General features: G+C 40.2%; 1 protein-coding gene across 8 annotated transcripts in view; it reads left to right on the plus strand.

Annotated features, from left to right (window-relative positions):
* Kif27 (kinesin family member 27) overlaps window positions 1–27,194 on the plus strand; it is a 103,530-nt gene that overhangs the window by 46,589 nt on the left and 29,747 nt on the right. For all 8 annotated transcript variants that reach the window (XM_059262809.1, XM_059262808.1, XM_059262812.1 and 5 more), the window contains 5 exons: window positions 2,351–2,506; window positions 7,837–8,042; window positions 14,091–14,288; window positions 24,813–24,926; window positions 26,655–26,831. In XM_059262809.1, the coding sequence (XP_059118792.1) occupies window positions 2,351–2,506; window positions 7,837–8,042; window positions 14,091–14,288; window positions 24,813–24,926; window positions 26,655–26,831 (851 nt within the window). The remainder of the gene's footprint in view (window positions 1–2,350; window positions 2,507–7,836; window positions 8,043–14,090; window positions 14,289–24,812; window positions 24,927–26,654; window positions 26,832–27,194) is intronic.

The raw sequence follows: 27,194 nt of genomic DNA on the forward strand, positions 1-27,194 counted from the left end.
GCTTCATGTTGTCTAGGGGCACTGGCATCTTTAGGAGATCCTGAGAAAATTGAGATAATGGTCAAGTCCCGGGAGAGGTCACTGTATCATTTGTTGTCCAGTTTCTGTGTGATGGAAAAGTGTAAAGCTTATCTGTAGTCCTGGCTAGAATAGTCTGTGAGGCTAGACCATCTCAACCAGCAGCCTTGAAGCTCTTCTGGATGCAGAACTCTGAGGAAACTGCAACAGAGGCACTCTGAGAGGCTGGATCACCTGGGCCACCTGTTTTCATTGGTGTCTGGTCCCCTTGCTCTGAAAACACATAAACTTTTAAAGGTAACATACATATCTGCATTAACACATGTATGGAATGTGCAGTGTGCACCAGTCAGTTAAAGATGATTTTTTTTTGTTTTATGTTTGAGCAGGTAAAAGGCATCTGTTAACTTTATAAGTCTGTTTGAACTGTATAATTAAATTTCAATATAAATCTCTATCCATGACTTATGAAAGAATAGCAGGCAATAATAAGTCATGGGGACTCTGTAGCCAACAAGATTTATCATGTCTTATCTCATCTCAGAGCTGTTCCTATGTCAAGGGATCAGCTTACACATCACCTGTCCTGTAGTCTTTTTTGGCTTCCTCCCCCATGAGTATCCCCCAAGATACTCAGGAGGTCTTCCCTGGTCATATCTGATCTTTATTAATCTAGAAGGAATCCACAACCTATTGTTTCCCGTAGAAACAAAAGCATAACCTCTCCTCCAACATACCACATTGTCTGACTTCCATTTTGAAGTTAAGACATTTTTAAAATAATGTAGGTTGGTTTAATTCAACAGTTTCCATAATCCAGTTTTTCTCAGCAGCTATTACTTTTTGTACATTAGCCTTAAAAAAATTTCAAAGTTAACAAGATACCATATAGATCCAGACTCCCTCTGTATTTTCCATCCTTATGTGGCTTAATTTTTTTTTACTCTCTTTTTGAAATCTTTATTATTTTTAAACTAATTTTTCTTTGACTATCTGTACCCATTTGAGCAAAACCTTAAACCCGCCATATGGTTTAGCTCTTGGCACACTGTCAGCTCAATTACACAGGCACCTACCAGGAGACATGTCTCTGTATCATGGTCAGCATGAGAATCACAAGACTAGGAAACCAAGCTTGGTTTGGCTTTTTTGTGTGTGTGTTTAGAACCTATTTCTAAGCTTTCTCTGGTCTTATGTGGATATACAGGCTGGATGTTGGGTGACATTTGTAGATGGACTTTTCTTTGTGGTACCAACTCACACACACACAAAATGACACAGAGACTTCATATTAATTATGAAAGCTCAGCTAGTAGCTTAGGCTTGTTTCTAACTAGCTCTTATAACTTAAATTAACCCATTTCTGTTAATTTACTTTCTGCCTTGTGGCTTTATTTCCTCTACTCTGTACCACCCATGCAGCTTTCCTGCTTTCTCCATCTCTAGCTGGTGGCTCTCTGCATCTCAGCCCTTCTTCTTCCCAGCATCCTCTCTGCCCCCAAAATCCTGCCTAGCTGTTGGCCATTCAGCTTTTTATTAAACCAATAAAAACTGACAAATCTTCACAGTGTACAAAAAGATTGTTCTACAACAGAGTAAGCTAAAGACTACATTCTCTGCTTATAGCAAAATCGAGGTTAATAGTTAACAGCACTCACTGTTCTGCTCACCTGGAGATCTCATTTCTAACTCAAATAACTTTAGTTAAAGGGAATAAAAACTATTTTTCCAAACTTATGGGATATGATAAAAATATATTCACAGCTATATGTATATGTGTATAAAGGTATGTATTTTACATTAAAAAACTTTTAAGCTACAAACTTCCTGTAAACCAGAAGCTTAGATCTCAGTTGCTGTACATTATTCTTGTTTTCATTCTCTTCTTGTTTGCCCTCCTGCTACCTCTATGTGATGATACAAACAGAACAGCCCCCAGAGGCTTATTTGAGTACTTGGTCTCCATTGGTAGAACTCTTTGGGAAGGATTAGGAGGAAGAGGTATGTTAACTGGGGGCAGGTCTTAAGGTTTCAAAAGATTCACACCATTCCCAGTGTGCTCTCTCTGCCTCATCATTGTGGGTGAGGATGTGAGCTCTGAGCTGTTCCTGCCACCATGCCTTTGCTCTGCCCTCATGGACTCTAACTCTCTAAAACTGTAAGCCAAATTAAATGCTATCTTTTATAAGTTTGCCTTGGTCATGATGTTTTTTCACAATAATAGAAAAGTAACTAAAATACTCTAAATTGCTTTTGTTCTGATTTTGTTTTGAAATTCCACTTCAGTTGAATATTTTAATCACAGGGATTTTTTGTGTCTTTGATTTTAAAGATTTGAAGATGGAATGTCTCCAGGAGAGTCAAGAGTTAAATTTGCAAAAATTAAGGACTTCAGAATTCATACTTAATAAAGCTAAACAAAAAATGAGAGAACTTACAATTAACATCAGGATGAAAGAAGATCTGATCAAAGAGTTAATAAAAACAGGTAATAGTGTCTTGTACTTGTGTGAGAAAGAAAAGCCCCTGAGACTGCATGTGATGTGGTGACATGCAGCTCCCAGCTGTCCTCTGCAACTTGGGTTTGTCTCAGAACCAGCGTATGCAGAAGTTTATGAGGTTGGGGGACCAGTCTCCAGGCAGAGAAGGGCTTGAAAGGAAATCCACAGTGTCAGCATGTACTAGACTTTTTTTATCTGAGGGGGTTAGGAAAAGACACTCACACATTCTTGATGGTTTCCTTCAGACCTTTTCTTTATTCTTCTTGTGTGTTCTCTATTCTTTATTTTCCTGGTGATTTTTTTCTCTCTCATTCTTGATGTTTTCCTTCTAACTCTCATTCTTGATATTTTTCTTCTAGCCCATTTTAACTCTCTCTAGCTCCATCTCTATTCTTTCCCTTACAGCTTATATACCCCAGCAAAATCTTTCAGGAAATTTAAAAATTACAGTGTGGTTACATTCTGTTTTTCAAGTGAATGATTACAGTGAATACAAAACAGCATGTTTTCCACATCCCTTACATGATTAAACATTTACATATTACAGGTGAAAAATAAAATTCCCAAGAACCCATGTACATTAAGACCCAAGCAACTTGTTATAGATTAACAGAACTTGAGCAAGTAGGAAGTATTTTTTCATAGCCAACTATTTTGTTGGCAGGGTGCATATTGCAGTTACAAAGAAGGGGCCAATTACTTGATTCCTTATCTTGGAAGATAATCTTATAAGGAATCTTAAAGGAATCACAAACCTAAACTTTTATATGAAAAAGAATCAGTCAGCTCTACTTTAAATCTTTGGGGTGCATACCCACTCATCAGTAGTTAGTTGCTTATATCAGGAGATTGAGGGCAGAAATGAGTACAAGGAATTAATCATCACCTTTGGTCATCAACCAATCCTAGCAAGAATAGTGTGTCAGCTAGTAATAATTGAGCTGCTTTGTTCTTGACCTTAAAATGTTCTGCATTCAACTACGTGCCTTTCTAAAACTTTAGATTGTCTTCTTGGGTTTTTCACCTCAATGCTATTTAACAAAAACATCTCAGTCTAGTTTTAAGTTATTTCCAAAGCTTTGTTTCAGCTATGATGCACTTCAAAACCTGTGAACACATCTCCCAACATTAAGGTGAAAAGAATTTAAGCTAGTTAGACTAACTGGGACTCAATTGTTTTCTTAATCATTAACCTAAGCCACAGTCTATACAGCTCCTCAATAGAAACCTATGTGTTGTAGCTGTGTAACACTTCCTTGTTTATATTTTAAATAATCAAAACTCTATTCAAACTAACATTATTATTATTATTATCATTTAGACAGTACAGCTTAGGAAGAAATCATCTTCATAATAATGCACAGGTAAAAAAATGCCCAGTAGAAAGGTATATTTCCATGAGATAAACACACTACATTACAGGCAGTGGGGGTCTCCCACACCCATTCACACCATGCCAGATATCAGAGAAAGATAACAGCAGCAAACATGTAAAGGCACATCAGAAGCAAAAGACATGCTGGGGTCTGTGGTCTGAGGGCCTTGCCTATCCAGGATTCACCCATCATGGAATTTCCTCCTGGTGGGCTGACACCTTGAACTTCAGTTGCCACCTGCTGCTCCTCTGACACACTACTGGCAGCTGGGACTCACCTTTCAATTGTTCTCGCTACTGTCAGCTCTGTGCTGGATGAAACTTTATGGCACTTAAATGTGTGGACCTAAAAGGAACATAGTTATCTTACTTTTCTTTTCTTTCTGTAGAGCAGAGGATTGAACCCAGGATCTTAGCTGAGCCTCACCTCTGTTCTGTAGTCCTAGCATTTTAGAGTTTGAGGAAGAGGATTTCTGTGAGTTCAAGGCCAGTCTGGGCTAGGTAGTGAGTTCCAGACCAGCCTGGGCTACAGAGTGACATTCCCTCTGAAATAAAAACAACAGTAATAACAAAACCAAAGCAAAGTAGCTTAGGTATTTGCATGCACTGAGTAACTGTCAAATAAGTATCCCCTAACAATGATTATTTTAAATTATTAGTCACCATTGACTTAGATAGTTCACTTTTTTTCTGTACTGGGGGTTGAACCTAGGGCTTTAAGCATACTACACAAGTACTCTACCAGTGAGCTATATCCCCAGCCTGGTAGTTTATTGTTAACATTAAATATTGTACTTTGGATATAGGTAATTTTTATTTCTCTGAAAATGTAAATATTTGTTCTTAAGAGTTATTTTCTTTGGTGAGCCAAGCTTTTTGTTTGTTTGTTTGTTTGTTTGTTTTTCGAGACAGGGTTTGCGCCTTTCCTGGGACTCACTCACAGAAATCCGCCTGCCTCTGCCTCCCAAGTGCTGGGATTAAAGGCATGCGCCACCACCGCCGGCGAGCCAAGCTTTTAACTCTTGTCTTACATCTGACTTTTGTCAGGTTGAGGTGGATACCATGTTCATCATCAGGCAGATTAGTTTTGCATTAAAGAAGGGAAACTCAAGCTCTTTGGTCTTTTTCTTCCCAGTAGTCTAAATGATTGGCCCTGACTACTTTGAACTTCAATAAAGAATTGAAGATGTAAAAGACACCAGCATTTATTCCCAATTCTGATGTAAAACAATTCTGGTCTCATTTAAGGGAACTGGAGAAAAACGTTCCTTTGGGTGGGAGTTGGGTAAAGAGCTGTGTGTGCCTGTGGTAGCCAGAGAACAACCATGGGTGTTCTTCAGGCACTGTCTGCCTATTTTTAAGAGTTTCTCACTGGCTGGAACATGCTAAGTAGAGTAGGCTAGCACAAGTGTGTGCCACTACACCAGCTTTTATTATATAGCCAGCACTTTTATCAACTACATAAATTATGCTGAGTCTCAAATCTACTCCAGCAAGAACATGGCTTCCCCGTTTCCATGTTCTTCCTTGCAAGCTGTTGTCTAGCTATCGGTCCTTCCTTCTGCTTCGCAAAGTCTATTTCTTGCCTCATTCTTAATGATTCTCATGCTCTGTGTCACCCTCACTCAGTGATCATAGATGTGTCAAGTTTGACTGTTCCCTCATGATGTGCAGTCAGATACCCCCTTAGGAATGTAGAGAGCTGATTGAGGTGAATGGCTTTTCCATCACAGTTTCAGGATAGTGCCTCTGCGAGTTGTGACAGTTATTACCTCCTAGAATAAACGATCTTTCAGAGAGGGGCCTCACTCACCCTGGAGCTCCCAGAGCACATATGCTTTTATAGCTGTGTATATCTATGAGTGATTTAAAGTAGAAGACATCCAAGCTTATATATAGGCAGTCTTTTCACTCATTAGAGCCAAAGGTGGTTGTGGGGCTTCCCTAAAGATCTTTAGAGATAGTGATTAGGAAAATGAATAGTGCATGCTTATTTTTAGTACTCTCAGTGAAGACTTCTCCCAAACAACACCCATGCCAGTCATTAGTAATGACAGGGACATGGATACTGTATCTCATCTATTCCAATATACTTTTTATGCCTTAGTGTCTTATGAAATCAGTGTGTGTCTCTTTATTTTTGAGCAAGGTCTCATTACGGAGACTCATAGAGATCTACCTATCTCTGCCTCCCCAGTTGTTTTAGTTACTTTTCTATTGCTGTGAAGAGACATCATGACTAAGGCAACTCAGAAGGAAGTGTTTAATGTGGGCTTATATAGTTTCAGATGGTGAGTCCATGACTATCATGGCAGGGAGCATAGCAGCTGTTAGTCTTGCATGGTGCTGAAGTAGTAGCTGAGAGCTCACACCTCAATTCACAAGCATGAGGCACAGAGAGCTCTCTTGCAGATGGGGAATAGTGAGGCTTAAGAAAGCTCAAAACCCATCCTCAGTGACACGCCTCTGAATCTTTTCCATTTTCACCAACTGCAAACCAAACATTCAAATACTTGAGCCTGTGGGGGCCATTCATTCAAACCTCCCCACTACAAGGAGTAAGCTGTGCGTCCTCACACCACCACAGCGGTGCAGGGAGTAAAGGTGTGCGCCCTCACACCACCACAGCGGTGCAGGGAGTAAAGGTGTGCGCCCTCACACCACCACAGCGGTGCAGGGAGTGAGTAAAGGTGTGCGCCCTCATGCTCGGCTGGTGTGTCATAAATCCATATCAGCTCAGCATGTTTTCATGACAAAATTGGCCCTATGACTTTTTTGATTAGTAGTTCATAAAATACTGGTCTTTTAATAATTGATTAATTGATGACCAATCTAAGGTTTGCTAAAATATGTATTAGGTGTTTGTAGTTTCTGCCAGCCCTCTAGCTGTATGTATTATTGTTATATATTTGTAGAATTTTAGAGTGAGAAGATATTTCACTGTGCATTTAAGTTAAAAACTTCATTTTATTAAAAAAAATTACAAGTTTTAAAGTTTGTTACATTGTTTCTGCTAATTTAAGCAACAGCTGGGATTTTTTTTTCTTCAAGGCAGGGTTTGTTTATGTAACAGCCTTAGTTGTCCTGGAGCTTGCTCTGTAGCCCAGGCTGGCCTCAAACTCAGAGATCTGCCTGCCTCTGCCTCCTGAGTGCTAGGATTGAAGGCATTTGCGATCCTGCCTGGCATAATAAAGTTTCTTAAGAAAAATATTTCATAGTAATTGTTTTTAAATTAAGAAGACATCATGGATAGCAAAAATCTCAAGTATCCTAAATAAGAGGATAAGTCCCTTCTAGTAGTTTTTATTTTTTTAATATCTGTGGATGTTTCACCAGCATGCATGTATGTGTACCACATGTGTGCCTAGTACTCACGGAGGCCAGAAGAGGGCATTGAATCTCCTGGAACTGGAGTTGTGGATGTTTGTGAGCCCCTATGTGGGTGCTGGGAAATGAACTCAGGTCTTCTGGAAAAGCAGCCAGTTCCCCTAATGCTGAGCCACCTCTCTGGCCTTCTCATATCTTAACTGAAGCGTGACACTAGCAAACCTCAGTTGCAAATTTGGAAGATAAAAACAGCTCACTGGGGTGAAAGAGGCCTGGGTTTGCTTCCCAGCACTCACACTGGGGCTCACAACCATTTGTAACTCCAACTGCAGAAGATTGGACAGCCTCTTCTGGCCCCAGTGGGTACCAAACACATGGGCATCTACATACACAAATACACACATTCACACATAGAAAACAGATCTCGACTATAACATTAAAACACAAAGGATAAACCAGTGAAGAGATCAGCTAGAACCAGAGGGGAACAGTCACAAGCTGGAGTGCACGAAGGTCAAGCTGGGTGTTTAATGTTATACCTTAGTTGTAACTGCCTGCCATTTTAGAGTAGAGGGCTGGACTTGTAATTACCCTTACTGCTGTGTTTTGGTGAAGGTGACAATGCCAAGTCTGTGAGCAGACAGTATTCTTTGAAGGTAACAAAACTGGAACATGAAGCTGAGCGAGCGAGAGTGGAGCTCACTGAAACCCGAAAGCAGCTGCAGGAGCTGGAAAGCAAAGAACTTTCTGATGTTGCTTTGAAGATAAAGTTACAGAAAGAGTTCCGTAAAAAGATGGATGCTGCAAAGCTGAGAGTTCAGGTAACTTACTAAATGCAATCAAGTAAACTTTGTAAAGTCCACCTTCCTTTTGTTTTGTTTTCTGTTTTTGAAACAGTCTCATTAGTGTAGCCGTGGCTGTCCTGGAACTCTCTATGTGGACCAGGCTGGCCTCGAACTCATAGAGGTCCACCTGCCTCTGCCTCCTGAGTGCTGGGATGAAAGGCGTGCACCACCATGCCTGGCTAAGCCATCCATCCTTTCCTGAATCTTCCTGGGCTGAGGATGAAGCTCGGGTCGAATCCTTACCCAGTCGGTGTGAGACTCTGGTTTTGATCCCCAGCACCACAAAAAGAAAACGAGTCTCATCTTTGAAGAGTCTTGTATTGAGAGAAATGGGATTCAGTTTTTAGTCATCAAAACTGTATGACATTTCCTTTTGCCTAGTGTGCCCATTATTTTATGTATTTACAATCTGGGTAGTATATTTCTTCATTCTGTAAACATTAAATATTGGCATAAAATCATATATAATAAGACATAAAGGTAACAGAAGTTGTATCCTTTTCTGAAGGACAAAAGATTAACAGTTAAGCAATGCATATAAACATCAGGTACCAGTGTGATACTTTGTAGACAGTCTGCAAATGTGAACTATTTCAGTTTTTAAGACCATAATTGATTGGTTTTAAAAGGTTATTAACTTTTGCCAGGCGGTGGTGGTGCATGCCTTTAATCCCAGCACTCAGGAGGCAGAGCCATGTGGATCTCTGTGAGTTCAAGGCCAGCCTGGTCTACAGAGCGAGATCCAGGACAGGCGCAAAACTGCACAAAGAAACCCTGTCTCAAAAAAAAAAAAGAAAGTTAGTAACTTTGAGTACTACAATTCAGACTTCATTTCCAAATGCTTTGGATTTAGCTATACCTTTAGAAAGAGTTAAAACTTCTGTTCTGGGGTTAGGTGTGTTGCTTAGTGAGTATGTATGAGGCTCTGTTCAATTTCTGGTGGGGACACACACACACACACACACACACACACACACACACACACATCCTATTCAGTAAGAATATTTTATACAGAAAGGTTTTTGTGCAAGGGAGCCAATTCCAAGTGCTTTGAAGATTCTAGAATGCCTCTTCCAATTCTTCTTTTTGTGTATTTCATTTGTTTTGTATTTTTGAGGCAGGATCTTATGTAGCCAAGATTACTTTCCTCACTGTTGTCCTACCTCAGCCTCTTGATTGCTTGTATTAAAGGGGCATGCTACCATATCTAGCTTTTTTTTCATTGTATCTACTGTTTCCATATTGTAGAAACATATTTATATTGTCCACATTTGTAGGTAGAGTTAAGTTATATTTGACCTATTCAGAGCTTTATTATAAATGGAGGTTTTTTTCTGTCCCACCCTGTCCCATGGCTGCTTGTAAATAATCATTCAGGGGCTTAATATTAATTACAAATCATTTGGCCTGTTGCTCAGGCTTATTACTAACTAGCTCTTACACTTAAATTAACCGATAATTCTTATCTATGTTTAGCCATATGGCTTGGTACCTTTTCTCAATATGAAATTCTCATCTTGCTTCCTGTGCATCTAGGTGGCAACTCCTGACTCTGCCCTTCTCCTTCCCTGTATCTCTGCTTGAATATCCCACCTGGCTCTTATCCTGCCTTGCCATAGGCCAAAGCAGCTTTTTTTTTTTTTTTAATTAACCAAAGGGAGCAATACATTCACAGCATACAGAAAGACATCTCACATCATTTCTCCTTTTCTGTCTAATCAAAAAGGAAGATTTTAACTTTAACATAGTAAAATTACATATAACAAAACACTTATCAAGTAAGAATTATAGTTAAAATATTTAGTCTATTTGTATTTGGAAAAATTAAAGAAAATATTCTATTATCTATCCTATCTTTGTGAGCCTAAAGTTTCATATCTTTTATCATAATTAAGGAAAACTATAATTATAACTGTCTAGTCTTCAACTCCATCAAAGACCCTAGAAAGATATAATATTACCTGAGTAAACAGGAAGTGCATTGTAAGCAACTTCCAAAATTCTAGAAATGACAGAGACATCTGGCTGCCTGGATGTACCCCAAAGTTCTTCTGTAACATTGAGGTATCCAACTTCAGCCTACAGGCCTCAAAGTATCTGGCAGATTTCTCAGTGAAGCAGGAAATTTGAAAGACTGTCTCACCTATTTTGGCAAAATTCATCAGTCACTTTCTTCTGTGTCCTGCAGTATATCTGGCTGACTCTTTCATGAAGCAGGAAACCTGAAGTTTGTTTTGGCAAGTTCAGCAGTCATTTTCCTGTGGGTCTTGCATGTTCAGTTTATACAGCATATTGTCAAGCAGTCTAGGCAAGAGTAGTTTCTTGCCCAAATGGCTAGCCTTGCCACATTGAAAGCAAACTCCATAAAGAGCTTCTTTGATGCCCATCATTCTTTGGAAGTAATTGGTGATGCCAGGAGCAGACGTGTCTCATTGTCGAGAAAAGTCTAAGTTCTTAAAACATTTTAAATGCCATATTCAGTAGGTCTTTGAAGATTATCTAGCCATCTGAAGTGTATCTCTGTGTGACCTTGAAAAATACCTAACATGCTATTACAGATGACTATTAATCCATATTTCTTAACTATATACTACATTTTTAAATGATCTGCATAAACATAATACCCTAAACAAAAGTAGAAATATACATATAGTCTAACAAAATTGACCTTAAATTTGTATCAGTAAACCAAAATGTAAAGTATTTGAGATTAACAGTCGTTTTTTGGATTAAAGTAGATTCAATAATCTACCTTTTTATTATTTCTGTGTCACTTTATTACTGTTTAGTTTTAGTTTTTAGGATGTTTAAGGTAGTACTAGAAACTTCAGAAGGAAAGACTCTTTTGGTCTGGCCGCCTCTGCGTCTCCAACAGTGATAAGTCCTGACATACCAGAGAGGTGGCAGCAGACCTTTATCTTGTTGAAATAAGTACAAAAATGGCATAGTTCTACTAAAAAAAATACTAAAGCTCTGAATAGGTGAACATATTTTGTTTTTCCTGTTTTCTGCTGTATGTTCATTTTTGCTCATAGTACTGAAAAGGAAAGTAAAAAGACACAGACTGAACCTCAGAAAAAAACATCTGACTGAGGAGGGCTAAAACAAAATGCGCTCCTTTAGAAGATCTTGTGCTTTTGACGTCTGCAGGCACATTGGGCGGGAGTGAGGTGATGGTTGGTGTTGGGTTAAGACAAGGGTGTAGTAACCATCTGCTCAGTGTCTTCAACATGCCCTGTACAAACCCGATATAAATACGTATCAGTTAATCACCACCCTTGGCGGTAGATGTTTTTACATTACTTTACAAAGAAAGAAAGAAAGTTAAGTGACTCATCTCAAGTTGCAGAATGGTGATACTAGTTTTCAGTACTCTAATGTGCGTCTTAGAATATTGAAATATTAGTGTTTTTATTCCAATGAGACAGTTTCCATTTTAAAACTTAATTTTTAAAGTTATGAAAACTTTTTATCTTCATAGAGAGCTATATTCTGCATTAATACTATAATACTCATAAAGGTGTACTTCTGAGCCTCTGTGGAATAAATGTAAAATACAGTGACACCCTTAATTGATTTTTAAATAAGTTCATTAGGCTGCACACTGATATTTAATACTATATGAAAAACACTCAAAATGCTAGCATTGTTAATTTTTCTATTATCATGGTAAGTGGCAAAGCCGTCTTACAATTGCAATATGAAAAACTGCAAAGGGCTTTGGGCTCCAAGCTGGTGGGACCTATGTGCACAGTGTTAGTTCATGATTTGCAATGAAATACAGCGAGTCAGTAGTTTCTTTCATCAAAAAGTCTTGCATGACCAAGAAGGCAGAAATGGTCTTTTCTAGGGAAGATCCCTCAATTGGCCGTCCAATACCAGGTGGTCAACTCTGACATCATATACATACAAGTAACATTATACAGACTGAGCAGTTGTATTTAAATATTTAGAAATATATATATATATATATATGTATACACACATATGTAACAGCAATTAAAGAAATAGAGACCATTAATTTGAGAGAGATTGGGGGAGTGCAGAGAAGGTGAGGGAGGGAAGGGAAGGGAGGAAACAATGTAATTACATATATATAAGAAAAATTCTTTAAGGAGCTGGTAAGATGGCACACTCCTATACTCCCAACATTCAGAGAGCTGAATTATGAGTTCAAGCCCATCCTGCACTATTCCCTGTCTGAAGTAAATAAGATGTCTTGCATGGAAATAATATTACCTCAGTCTAATAGTATGTTTTGCAGTGTAGGCAACAGTCTGACTAATGCTGGTCCATAGATTGACTTTGAATAGCACTGCTGTAAGTGGCACTATTTCCATGAATATTTAAATTAGAACAAAATATGGTTATGTTAACAATCTATTGCTATAATAAAGATAGTAATCACTTACGACCTACATAATTCATTAATAACGTCCTTAATTTTTGTTTGTTTGTTTATGAGATAGTCTTGCTTTGTAACCTTGGGTAGCCTGGAATTTCCTACGGAGAACAGGCTGGACTTGAACTTGTGGTCATCCTTCTGTTTTTGCCTTCTGAAACTAGGATAGCCACCACCACTCCCCATCCCCTGAACTTCTCACAGTGCCGTGATACAAGTGACACTTATATGTGTCATTTGTTTGACTGGGATTAACTTGTGACATGCTGGTGTTTAATACTACTATAAACACTTGGAAAATGTGAGCATGTTTTAATGCTGCTAACAGATAATTATAGATGTAATAGGCTTTCAGGGGAGATGACCAGTTTTATTCAGCTTTATTCAAAGGTTCATATAGTTGAATCAGAAAAATAAGAGTTGAATATTGTATAGTCATGTACAAAGCAAGAAGTTTTAGAACTCCAGGATCCATAGAAAAGGGAGGGGATCCATTTACATGCATATGTCTCTTTACATCTGATGAGCTTGTCATGAATAATTTATGTCATGGAACAGGACAGGTAGCTATGGAGTCTAGGATAACGTAATTTATATATAAACTCAGTTTGTGTTGTTCTAATTATACACACACGTGCACACATACATACACACCACACACACATTGTGTGTGTTTGAGATAGTGCCTCACTCTGTAGCCCAGGCTAGCCTGGAATTTGTGATCATCCTGCCTCAGCCTTTTCAGTGTTGAGATTATAGGTGTGAGCCTCTGTGCCTCTGTGTGTGTGTGTGTGTGTGTGTGTGTGTGTGTGTGTGTGTGTGTGTGTTTGTGTGCAAGGGGCTTGCAGACTAGGCAGTAACTTGAATACTTCATGCCATATATATTTTAAATTAGAATTCTTCATAAAAATGCAAAAGAGGTTGTTTCCTCTGATTGTCAATGCAAGTTTCATCATTCTTTGTATATCTGATGAAAGTACGATGTTTTCTTCAATTACAAAATTAGAAGTGAGAGATCCTATCTCAAAAATTTTTAAAAAGAAGGGTAGAAAAGTAAATGTGTTGCTGAGCCTGTCAAAAATAAATGTAAATAAAAAAATGGCTGCCCTTACCATTGAATATTGTGTTATTTGGAAATTGTGGTGATATATTGTATACCCTAATAAACTTAGCCTGAAGATCAGAGAGACAAAGGAACAAGCCACTGCCACATCTTACCTCTAGGACTCTTCAGCCTGAACAGCCTCTAGTTCTGTATCTTCATGCCTTATAAACCTTTCTCTGCCCCAGCCATTCAAAGTGTGTGTGCTTCCCAAGTATTGGGATTAAAGGTGTGTGCCACCACTGCCTGGCTCTGTTTCTCCTCTAGACCGACTGAGTCAATCTCATATAGTCCAGGGTGGCTTTGAACTCACAGAGATCCAGGCAGATCTCTGCCTCCTCTCCTGAGTGCTAGGGTTAAAGGTGTGTGCCACCACTGCCTGGCATCTATGTTTAATCTAGTGGCTTGTTCTGTCCTCTAATCTTCAGGCAAATTTTATTAGAGTACACAATATATCACCACAGGAAATGAATGAGAGAAATACTTCTTTCTCATTCTGGAATATTCCATGTGATTCCAGGTCTTACAAAAGAAGCAGCAGGATAGTAAGAAGTTGGCATCACTGTCCATCCAGAACGAGAAGCGTGCCAGCGAGCTGGAGCAGAATGTGGATCACCTGAAATACCAGAAAATGCAACTGCAGAGAAGGCTTCTTGAAGAGAGCGAGAAAAAGAAGCACCTGGATGCAGAGATTAAGAGAGACCAACAAAAAATCAAAGTAATACTGTCCATACTTCCTGCTTAGCATTGTATGAAATGGTGAACACTCAGGCTAGAGCAGCCTGTGCCTCACTCAGCTGCTCTGTGCGGTGTCTCTCGCCTTGCCTGTATCTCAGCACTGTCCTTATTCCTGCAGAGCTTTGCTCAGCCACATAGTAAAACCTGTTTACTCAACTCTGAGTACTTTCTTGAAGGTTCTGACATCACAATAAGTCACAATGATAAAAGCTCAGATCTTTAATTAAGGATGTCACATTTTTAAGATTATAAAGCTCACTTTCTACACAGTATCATTTGTAAAGGATTGCTCATTTTCAGAATGCTTTGACACACATTGTTCCTGCTGCTGTGTGGGAGAAGGTCCAGGTGGAGTGGTGGCATCCCCTTCCAAGTGCGAATGGCCAGTCTGTGCACCCAGTGGGGATATGGAGTGGAGAGCTGGAAAGGAACATGGGTCAACCTGGGACCTGGAGCCAGGCTGGCATGTGTTCAACCCCAGCTTTCTCTATTCCTGCATGAGATGTGTGGAGAAAAGCATTAGCCCTCTGGATTTGTTTAGTCTTCTCTAAAGTTGCCCTCATCACACTTAGCTCCCAGGACTTTTTGGGAAAGAAGTGGACAGTCCTAAAAGTACTTCCTAGCTGTGTGTGCCAGGCTTTGTTCTGTTGAAACAGCAAACAGAATCCAAGGTTGCAGCACAATTAGAAACTCCCTAGGATTATTTTAAATTAAGACTTCTTTCTGGAGTGGTTTTAGAGTCTCAGGAAACAAAAGATACTATCTATTGCTGTAACACGTAGCTTCCTCCATTGTCAGCACCCCCAGATTAGATATATTTTAACATTGGTTGTAATCTGCTTTCAGACTATTTAAAATCCAACACAGAACCTAATTATGGAACTTAAGTATTTGCCCATTCTTAAATTTTTTTGTTATTGTAAAAATTTTTATTGGGATATACTTTCTTTACAATGGGTTTTGATAGATCATTAAATTTTATTTTTATTATAATTTTTGAATTTTTATTTTTGCACTTATTTTTCTGTATGTGTGTGTATGTGTGGGTGTGCATGTGCCACAGAGTGCATGTGTGGAGGTCATGGAACAAGGTGCAGGAGTCTGTTCTTTCCTTCCACTTCTCCTGTGTGTTCTGTGAATCAAACTCTTGACATTAGGCTTGGTGACAAGCACCTACCGAGCCAGCTTGTTAGCCCTATCAATTTTCATAAAGTATGACAAAATATATATAATATAAAACTTACCATCTAACCCTTATAAATGTTTAATTCTGTGGCATTAATTATATTCACAGTGAGATGAAGCCATCATAGTTTCTAAAATGTTTACAAGACTTCAAAGAGAAACTCCATAACTATTAATAATAATTCTCTGTCCCCACTTTCTTTCAGCTTCTGATAAGCTCTAATATTTATTTCTTCTCTGTGAATTTCATTTTCTCTATATGTCTTGTAAGTGGGATAATTCATCCGTTGGCATCTGGCTTATTTACATAGCATGTTTTCAGAGTTCATTGGTGTTTTTAGGATTTGTCAGATCCTCACTCTCCTCACTGGGACATTGAGTGCAGTAGCATCTGTGTGTAGTGCCAGCTCCTGAAGCGGAGACAGGGTGGTTTCTTGACAGTTTGAAGCCAGCCTGGGCAACATAGCAAGACTCCATCTCCACCTCCCCCCAACAGGATTTTTCTATGTAGCTCTGGCTGTCCTGGAACTCACTCTGTAGACCAGGCTTGGAACTCACAGAGATCCACTTGCCTCTGCCTCCTGAGGGCTGGGATTAAAGATGTGTGCCACCATGCCTGGCCTCTTTAATCATTTTAAAATTTTTATCCATCAGTAGATGCTTAGGGTGTACATTTTACTATTGTACATAATGCTACTAAGAACATTGGCATGGTATTTGCTGCCTTTTTAATTTACAAGTGTTTAAGTTCTTTTAGCTTTTTGAGGAGCTGCCAGTAGTTGGTTTTCTGTAGCATCATTTTGCATTCCTACCAGTAATACAGAATAGACTTATCATGATGTTTTCTTTTTTTTATTTATTCTTATCTTATACATTACATCCCAAGTGTAGTTTCTCTACTCCTTTCAACCCCCACCTACCCCGGATCCATTCTCCATTTCCCTTCAGAAAGAGCAGGCCTCCCAGGGATAGCAAACGAAACAGCATAACAAGTTATGTTAAGATTAGGCACACCCCCTCATATTTAGGCTGTATGAGGAAAATGAGGGTTCCAAAAGTGGGCAAAAGAGTCAGAGACAGCCCCCACTTCCGCTGTTGGGAGTCCCACAAGAAGACCAAGCTGCACAATCATAACATATATGCAGAGAACCTAGCTCAGACCAATGCAGGCTCCGTGATTGTCTCTCCAGTCTCTGTGAGCCCCTATGAGCCTTGCTTAGTTGATTCTGTGGACCATGTTCTTGTGTCCTTGACTCCTCTGGCTCCTACAATCCTTCCTCTTCCTCTTTCACAGGGTTCCCCTGGCTCTGCCTAATGTTTGGCTGTGGATCCCTGCATCTGCTCCCATCAGTTGGTGGAGGAAGCCTCTCTGATGATGATCAGGCTAGGCTCCAGTCTATGAGTTTAACAGAATAGCACTAGGAATCAGTTCATTGACTTTTTTTTTTTTTTTTTTGTCAGTGTTTAGTTCTATCCTAGGTCTCTGGGATATCCATCCTCTGGTTCCTGGCCCTCCAGGAAGTGTCAGACATGGGCTCCCTCTTGTGGTGTGGGCCTCAAGTTGGACCAGTCATTGGTTGGCCACTCCCACAAGTTTTGTACCACCATTACCCCAGCATATCTTGCAGGCAGGGCAAGTTGTAGGTTGAAGGTTTTGTGGGTAGGTTGATGTCCCAGTCTCGCCACTGGAAACCTTTTCCTGGTTACAGAAGATGGCCAGTTTAGGCTCCATATTCCCCCTTAGTAGGAGTCTTCAATAGGGTCATCCTTGTAGATTCCAGGGAGTTTCCACTTCCAGGTTTCCAAATTGGCCCCCCAAGTGCCTCCTTAGTTCCAGTCTTCTCTCCCAGTACTCTCTTCCTCCATCCCCCACCCAGTCCCTCCAGTTCCCATCTCCATCCAACCCAGTCTACCCTCGATATCTCTTCTATTTCCCCTTCCCAGGGAGAACCATGCATCCCCCCTTGAGTCCTCCTTGTTACTTAGACTCTGGATCTGTGGATTATATAGCATGATTATCCTTTACTTAACAGCTAATCTCCATTTGTAAGTTAGTACATACCATGTTTGTCTCTCTGGGTCTGGGTTATCTCACTCAGGATGATTTTTTTTTTAGTTCCACCCATTTGTCTGCAAATTTCATGTGGTCATTTTTTTTAGCAGCTGAGCAATACTCCATTGTGTAAATGCACCAGATTTTATCTGTTCTTCAGTTGAGGGACATCTAGGTTGTTTCCAGTTTCTGAGTATTATGAATAAAACTGCTATGAACATACTTGAGTAAGTCTCCTTGCTGTAGGCTGGAGTATCCTTTGGGTATATGCCCAAGAGTGGTATAACTGGGTCTTGGAATAGATAGATTCCCAGGACTCTCAGGAATGGCCATACTGATTTCCATAGTGGCTGTACAAGTTTGCACTCCCACCAGCAATGGAGGAGTGCTCCCTTTGCTCCACATCCTCTCCAACATGAGCTCTCACTTGTGTTTTTGATCTTAGCCATTCTGACAGGTGTACAATGGAATCTCAGAGTTGTTTTGATTTGCATTGCCCTGGTGGCTAAGGAGATTGAACATTTCTTTTTTTGGGGGGGGGGGCGTTTTGAGACAGGGTTTCTCTGTGTAGCTTTGCGTCTTTCCTGGAACTCACTTGGTAGCCCAGGCTGGCCTCGAACTCACAGAGATCCGCCTGGCTCTGCCTCCCGAGTGCTGGGATTAAAGGCGTGCGCCACCACCGCCCGGTGATTGAACATTTCTTTAAGTGTTTCTCAGCCATTTGAGATTCCTCTGTTGAGAATTCTTTGTTTAAATCTGTACTCCATTTTAAATTGGATTATTTGGTTTGTTGATGTCTAGTTTCTTGAGTTTTTTATGTATAGTGGATATTGGCCCTCTGTCAGATGTGGGGTTGGTGACTATGACATTTTCATACATGCACCTACTGTATTTGGATTTCTCCGCTCCCCCTGCTACCCTCTTTTACCCCATCTCACTCCTATTACTTCTCTTTCCCTTCCAATCTCACTTCACTCCGCTTTTGTTTTCGTGTCTTTTTTTGTTGTTACCTAGTGACTCATTTGGGTTGTCTACAGGAGCATGTACTCATTACCAGTGGCTATACCACTGAAGAAAGGTTTCTTTCTCCCCTGTCAACTGTTAGCTGCTTATAAATCCTTATTGGGTGTAGGAGTCCATGAGTCCTTCCCCTTTCCATGGCAGGGTGTTGAAAGGTCCAATAATATGGGGTATAATGCTATTCTTTTTTTTTTTTTTTGAGACAAGGTCTCATATAGTTCAGCCTGGCTTCCAACTCACTATGTAATGAAAGATGGTCTTGATGAACTTCCAATCTTATAGGCTCCACTCCCTGAGTGCTGGGATTACAGGCATGCACAACCATGTCCAGTTTATTTGGTGCCGGGGACTGAACTCAGGACTTCCTGCATCCTAGATAGGACCTCCACCAATTGAGCTACATCCTCATTACATCCCTGTAATGTTTTTGATGCACAAAAGCTTCAAATTTTGAAGCCCACTTTATCTATTGCTTTTGCTATCAAGTCCAAGGTCATGAAGAACTTAGCCTGTATTTACTCACAGAAGTTGTATGGTTGTAGCTGATACAGTCAGATTGTTAATCTGCTTGGTGTCAGTTTTCCTATATGGTGTGATTCATGGGCCTGGCTTCATTCTTTTGCATGTAGAATTGCAGCTGTACCAGCACCATCTGTTGAGGACACTATTCTTTCTTCCTGATGGAACTGAAGAGGATGTTGTCAAAACTGAGTTGGATTGGGAAATGGAGGAATGTTGGTTAAAGGGCACAAAGCTGGATGAGTAAGTCTAGACATCCAATGGGTAGATTATTGACGACAGTTAAAGAATGTTGTATTTAGAGTAAGCTGGATCTGATAGCTCAGGCTTGGAATCCCACATTCAAGGGACTGAGGCAGGAGGATTGCAATTTCAAGGTTAAAATAGGCTGCAGATTTATATCCTGATTCAAAAAGCTTAGCTCTTGGACTCTAGAGATTTGGAAGGGTTCAGGCACAAGGTAGCACAACATATTCAATCCTGGTTACCAGGGCTGGGGGGCACAGAAGACAGGATTCAGGGTTAGCATTAGAACAGAGGAGAATGTAAAGAGGGAGAAGTAAAAAGAAGGGATGAGAGATAATAAGGCAGCTAAAGGTGGGAAGGCAGAGGTCAGACACCAGAACAGCCCAGCACCTGGGAGGTGACAGCCTGTCAGAAAAAGAGGGAGGAGAGTAAACAGGGTAAACACAACTGGTCTGCTGACTTTGCAGGTCGATATTCAATGAGGGAGGTGTGGACATGAAGGAAAGATTGTGTGTGTCGTCTGTGTTTGTCCCTTGCTGTGCTCTAGTGCTGGCCCTGACAGTTTAATTCTTCATGTGAGCGTGGGTGCTGGGCCTTCTTCTGTATGGTCCCTAGTATAGCCTAGCATGGGTGCTGCGCCTGTCTCTGTGGGCCATTGGGATCCCTAGCCTAGGTTGGATCCCCACCTCATGGAATACTGTGGTTCAAATTTTCCCTCTTTAGTTAGAGAAATTCTCCAGCTCAAATCTCAGAATATAGTACTGTGACATTTGCTTTGGGGTTTTATAGTGAGGCATCCCAGGAGGGATCGTTACCTCTTAACCTGTCTAGCTGCCAACTTGCTGCTTAGCAATGCTGTTTGAGTGCTGAGAGGAGAGGATTTTCCTGGCATCCTTCCCTCTGCCAGTGTAGCTGCTGCAAGTGCCTCCCTCCCTCCCCTCCCCCTCCCTTCCTCCCCTTTTCTCTTCCTCCCTCTCCACTCTTTCTCGCTCTCCTTTAGAATTATCTGTGTGCAGTTTCTGGGGCTTTCCTTTTGTCCTGCTATGTCATTCTGTAGCCTGTGTTTGTCCTTAACCAGGAAGAAGGCACCCCAGTTAGGGACAAGCCCCCTAGGATACACTCTACACTTTCTCCACTGTTCTGTTTTCCAAAATTCCCTTTCTTTCTTCCTTTGCTACTGAAATTAGTGTTTGCCATTACCTACCACCTCATAGGGCAGCTACTCTCTAACTGTCCCTGGACACAGCCTATGAGTGGATGTTATCTGACATCCTTGGGAATGTCAATTGCCAGTTTGTAGTGTTTCTAATTCTGTCTGTGTTGCTCGAATTCTAAATGTTCTTTTAATAAAAAAATAAAATAAAATAAAAATACCAGTACCAGATATTGGGGTAAATTCTGAAAGATCAGAGAGACAAAGGAACAAGCCACAGATACCTCTTACCTCTAGAACTCCTTGGCCTGAAAAAGCCTCTAGTTCCTGTCTGCTCGAGCCTTATATACCTTTCTCTGCCCAGCCCTCACTTCCTGGGATTAAAGGCATGTGTGCTTCCAAAGCAAAGGCATGAGATTTCAAGTGCTGGGATTAAAGGTGTGTGCCACCACAGCCTGGCTCTGTTTCTCTTCTAGACTGAGTCAATCTCATGTAGTCCAGGGTGGCTTTGAACTCACAGAGATCCAGACGGATCTCTGCCTCCTGAATGCTAGGATTAAAGGTGTGTACCACCACTGCCTGGCTTCTATGTTTAATCCAGTGGCTTGTTCTGTCCTCTGATCTTCAGGCAAGCTTTATTAGGGTACACAATATATCACTACAGTCTCTGTTGTAAGCAACTCTGAGTCTTGGTCTACATTCTTCCATTGGTATAAGGATCAGGCCTGCCTGTCAGACTATGGTTTGGGGTTTCGTGTAACACAGGCCATGGCTTACCTCAGACATAGTGCTGTCTAAATCCATGCTATAAACCATTGAAATGCAACTCTACCTATAACTTAAACTTTCACACTCTTTGCAGCAATTGTTCAGTATAGGTATTCCAGACAAAGAAACAGATTACTCCAAATGTAGTAACATTGTATTTCTTCCTATAAAACAGAGAACCATGCTCAGTCGAAAAGAATACCTTGGCATTTGTTTGGAGATAACTTTAATCTGTTTATCTAATTTATACTTGTCTAAACCATCCAGAGCATAGAATGGCTTGTTCATGGGCTCTTGTTCTCTGTTTTGTCTTGGGCACACTAGAGTCAGAACCCAGGATCTTTTGTGTATGAGTCATGCACTGGGTGCCTGAACCACATCTCTATGGCTAAGATTCGGGTTTTGTTTGGCTTTGAGACAGAGTGTGTCTCTGTCACTGAGGCTGGCCTAGAACATGCGTTCCTTCTGCCCCAGCCTTCAGAGTGCTTTGGTTACAGTCATAAGCACCATACTGAGCATATGCAGAGAAATAAGGGAGAATCTCTGAAATCATGGGTCGCGTTGTGATACTGGGCTTTTTACTTATCAGCACCTATTTCCTCTGACATGGAGTTTACAGTAGTTCTGTTCTCACGGTGTCATTGCAAGGGTTAAATGTGGCAAGCTTTCTTGTTGGACTATTTTGGATCACCAGCCTACAAATAACAACATGGAGACTTCCATTTAATTATGAAAGCTTGGCCTTTATCTTAGGCTTGCCCCCAGCTAGCTCTTATAATTTAAATTAATCTGCATTCTACCATGTGGCTTTTTTTAACCTCTTCCCCTTTCCTATACGTCGACTTGTTCTGCATCTTCTGGTGTCTCCTGCATGCCTAGATTCTTCTTCCCAGTTTCTCTGTACCCAGAAGTCCCACCTATACCTCGTGTCTAGCTAATGGCCGTTCAGCTTTTTATTGCACCAATCACAGCAACACATCTTCACACAGTGTACAAATATTCTGCAACAGTTAAATACTATAATTAAGTGGTTGGTTTTTTCAAGTCCGGCACAGGCGCCAGTTTCACTATTATTTTGTATTGTGACAGGAATTAATTATAAAGAAAAGGCAGTAGTTTCTAAAGTAGCACATGGGAGAGATGAATAGGTACTGTATAGGTTCACCTCCCAGGTTAAGGTGCCTTTGCTCAAAGGAAGTTTCTTTCAGTATCCTGAAATTCCTGGGGTGTGACAGGGTAAATAATGACTGTGAACTAGAGCCAAAGGGGAGGTTCTCTGAGAGTTCTGCTTTGCACCACCATCCATGCTACACTAATGCTGCAAACAAGGTAAGAACTTAAAAACACCTGTCCACTCAGAGCTTGTGCTGAAACACAAGCATTTCCTTTATATAAGTCTTAGTTCTCTGGAATAAGAAGGTCTTGCCCTTGATGGCATCTCCGTATCTGGTACCAGAGTGTGTGGATCTCCTGCACAAGAGTTTGCACAGAGTTGAAGATACTGCTGACTAGAATCTGGCCTGCCTTAACCTGTTAGCCCTGGCTCTTGATGATGGGCCCCTGGCTGGAGTAACTTACAGGTTGCTCTGCTTTAGAGCATGACAATGCTTTTATTTCATCTTTTCTCCAATGACATTATAAACTGTGTTGAGGCCACTGAGTCTTTTTATCTAATTTGTTAGCCTGGTCTTTCCTTGCCTTCAGCTTTGTGTCCTTGTTTGTCCTTAATAACTGGCCTGCATGCTTTTCCACTTAGAATACACACCAAATGGTACCCAGAAGTCTGTCAGTGTCTCCTAACTGTGCCTGTCTGCTCCTTCACAGAGGCTGAGCACCCCTGTCCCCCAGGGTTAGACCCTGTCTGTGCCAGAAGTCAGGAGAGGCCAGTTGCAGCACAGATCTTTGTTATTTCTGCTTGATCATTTCACGCCCAGAACTCAGATCTTTCTGTTTGCTTCTTTTGTGATAACACTTCTGAAATGATCTTTGAGAAGCAGTTTTTTACTTCCTTATACATTTGTCACAGCCCAATGCTTTTGTAAAACATAAACTAGCAGAAAAATGAAGTAAAATTATACTAAATTTTAGCCCCCCCCCCACACACACTTTTGATTGCTTTCTCTACTTGTTTGTCTTTGTGACATGATCTCAGTACGTAGCTCAGTCTGGTCTCAAATTCATGGCTGAGGGTCAGGGGACAGATGTGTCCTGCTACTATGCCCCATACTCTTTTTTTATACAGTATCTATGTCCTGAAACTCACTATGTATAAAACCAGGTTGAATTCACCACAGAGATCTGCCTGCCTCTGCCTCCCCAGAGCTGGGATTAAAGGTTCACTTAAAAAATACACACACACACACACACACACACACACACACACACACACTATTGTTGTCTAGGTTGGCCTCAAACATGTGATCCTCTTATTTCAACCTCCCAAGTAGCAAGATTATAGGCATAAATTATGCTCAGATCAGCACAAGACTTAACTGTTTGAAGTCAGTAGGTAAAAGAATAATTATGAGGTGGAATTGCTATGAAAGTGACTGAACGCTTTCAATCTCTATACTTACCCATTGTCGATCAGTAACAAACCCATATTTAACCAAATATCTGTTCAAATCTTACTCTGAAAATGTAAATAATCCTTAGGTCTCTTGAAGTCAAGGCCAGGCCCCTTAGTCTCTTCCTCCCTGTATCTCTTCTCCTTAGTTACCATCCAGTACATGGGAACTATTTTATCCACACCCTCCTTCCTGACTCCAGGTGTCAGTAGTGGGGGAACACCATGAGCATTGGGCTTCTTGATTCAGTCCTTAAGACGTAAAAGAAGCTAATGAAGTTAGAGACTGCTCTTTTCAATGCTTTGTTCTGTCTGATCTTAAGCTACAGGCTCCCATTTTAAAAATACTATTTTTAATTTTGTATATGTGTGTGTATGTGCATATGAGCACAGGTCCCACAGAGGTCAGAGACATCTGATCCCCCAGAGCTTGAGTTATAGTGGTTGTGAGCCACCTGACATGGGTTCTGGGAACTCAACTTAGGTCTTCTGCAAGATGAGCACCCACTCTTACTTATCAAGCTATTGTTCCAGCCCGAGAATTACTCTGCACTGGAAACTTGCATTTCTACTATAATAAGTTCAGATACATCTATGGCAGGTAAGTATCATGGGTGACTGTGAGGTTCACAATCTCAGAAAGGTAGAAAAGAAGAACACAGGGAAATTCGTAATACAAAGAATGAAAAAGATTGTTTTGTTAGTAAACCGACTTTATTGCCTTAAAGTTAAAATGACCTCACTCTATCTTATTTTTGCTCTTGTAACAAGGAATGTGAATGCTAAGAAAATCATTCAAAGGCTGTGGGTGTAAACTCAACAGAGCACACTTGACAGGCGTGTGGCTCTGGGGTCTAACCTAGCATTGAAAAGGAAAGGGGCAATGGGAGAAGGGAAGAGGAGAGCAGAGAAAGAATGGTCATCTGCATACTTAATGAGCGACGGTAGTGGGTAGTGAAAGTGAATAAGGCATTTTTAATTTCTCTGTATGCAGGAGCTACAGTTAAAAACAGGACAAGGAGAAGATCTGAACCCAAAGGCTGAAGATCTCGATGGATTTAACTCAAACAAAAGAAAAGGTCCTTTTAGAAGTGTGGACCAACTCCAGGTTGGTCAGCTCTGTTCAGTGTTTCTAATGCTCTTCAATTTTGATGAGAGTCTAAGTATAGGTTAAAAAATAGCAGATTCTGAATAAAATCTTCAGACATTAGATTTTTTTGTTGCTTGTTTGTAAAATGTCCTGTATTTCTTTCAAAAAATTTTATTAAATTATTTCTCATCCAGAAATGTGTTATCTTCTTATGTAGGCAGAAATGATTTATTTGAATATTGTATGAAATACATGTTATAATACTATATTATATTTATTCCCATTACAGACAGATTTATTCTCAGAGAGACAGGTATATTTCTAAAATCTAGAACTCTACATTCAAACAGAATCAAATTATGTATGTACTATAACATATTAAGGAGTATTTTAGTGTCATATTTAAAAAAAATAAAACCACAACCCATAAACTAATTTCAAAGGTCAAAAAAATTGAAAATATTTATTTAAGAAAAACAGTGTACTTAAAATTGTAATCATATTCAGAATACAAATACATCTATTTAAATTTTGAAAAATATTTACATTTTACATATTTTAATAGTAACATTTAGAGTATGGATGTATTCTCACAGATACCATTTGCACTCAGAAATATTTTCAACAAATGTAATTGTCTTTTTGTCTACTGGAAACCCCACTCACAGTTGAGAAATGCTGTAAATATTAACTTAATTGTGGACTTCCTAAGGCCTTTTCCTGGGTCTAGGCTAAACTGAGGTATTTGAACACTTCCCACTCCTGATAACTGCAGGGCTACTGCTCCTGTGGGCATCAGTGTTGGGTGGATTGACAGTGCTCACAGATCATACTTCACAGGTCTGTTGGAAGATTAACTGGCTTTGCACCTTTGTTGCCTTGGCTACTCTGCTCTCTCTTCTCGTGCATTTTTATTGCCTCGTTTCTATTTGTTGTTGTTTTGTGGCAGGGTCTCAGGTAAGCTGAGATTACTCTGAAAATTTCAGGAATGCAGGATTACAGGCTTGGGACACGGTGTCTGCTTTCTCACTCTCTTAATACAGATTTCCAGTTCTTTCTGTGCTGTGTTGACTTTTCTATTTATTTGTTGTTTTAGTGCCTTTAATGACATTTCAGTGTGCTTGTGATAGGATGTATTTTAGTCATGTTTTATTTATATTTGACTTGCTTCTGGTTGTGTTAACAGGATACTAACATACTTTGTATATCCTTCCACCCTTTTGTTGTATTTTGCAGTTTTTGAAGTTAACAATCTATAAAGTAGATTTGTTTTTTCATGGAGTATTTATTCCATTGGATGATTGAATAAGGCATTTATTTACTTACTCATTTGACCTTGTATCAGATACCATCTGCAGGCCAGGCAGCACGTCAGATATGAATCATAGAGAGCTGAAAAGTACTGCTCATGGAGTCTTTCAAGTAGCTCAGGTTGGAGGACGGTAGCTTAAAGAGAGCCATGGTGGAAGCATGGCCTCTACAACGTGTGAAGATACCCAGCCTGGCTTTAATAGATGTAGAGAAAATTGTGATGCTTTTGCCAGGCAAAAATAGCTTGAGTAACACTGTAGGATAATAAACTTTACTCTCTACAAAACAACACAGCAGCATGTTAACCAGAATCATCAGAGCCAAATGGGAAGATGAATAATTTTAATGTTCATTTTTTTAAAGTTCCAGCCATTTAAAATGATAAGAGTCTTTATGGTAGAGGAGAAACAAACCACAGTATTTCTTTTAATGTAGAAATTGGATGAGCAAAAGAAATGGTTAGATGAAGAAGTAGAGAAAGTTTTGAACCAACGCCAAGAACTAGAGATGCTGGAAGAAGACCTGAAGAAACGGGAAGCCATCGTCTCTAAAAAGGAAGCCCTGCTACAGGAGAAGAGCCACCTGGAAAATAAGAAGCTGCACTCTAGTCAGGTATCCTGTTTGTCACTTTATTCTGCTTCTAGGATATTTTCTCTCTAAAAGGTAAATCCGGAGCTGGATAAATGGCTAAGTGATTAAGAGCACTGGCTGCCCCTCCAGGGTCCTAGGTTTGATCCCAGCACACACATGGAAGCTCACAACCACGTATATACAACTCCTGTCCCAGCGGATCCTCTTCTGTCCTCCTTGGGCATCAGGCATGCACATGGAACACAGACGTACATTCAGACAAAACACCCATAAACATATAAAAATTAGAAAATTAAAAGGTAAATCACAACCTTAGTCAGTAATTTGCTTTCCATCCAAGGGTGAGGTCCTGAGTTAGGATCTCAAGAACCCACATAAAAAGTG

This window comes from Peromyscus eremicus, chromosome 5, assembly GCF_949786415.1.
Source record: "Peromyscus eremicus chromosome 5, PerEre_H2_v1, whole genome shotgun sequence".
Lineage (NCBI taxonomy): Eukaryota > Metazoa > Chordata > Mammalia > Rodentia > Cricetidae > Peromyscus > Peromyscus eremicus.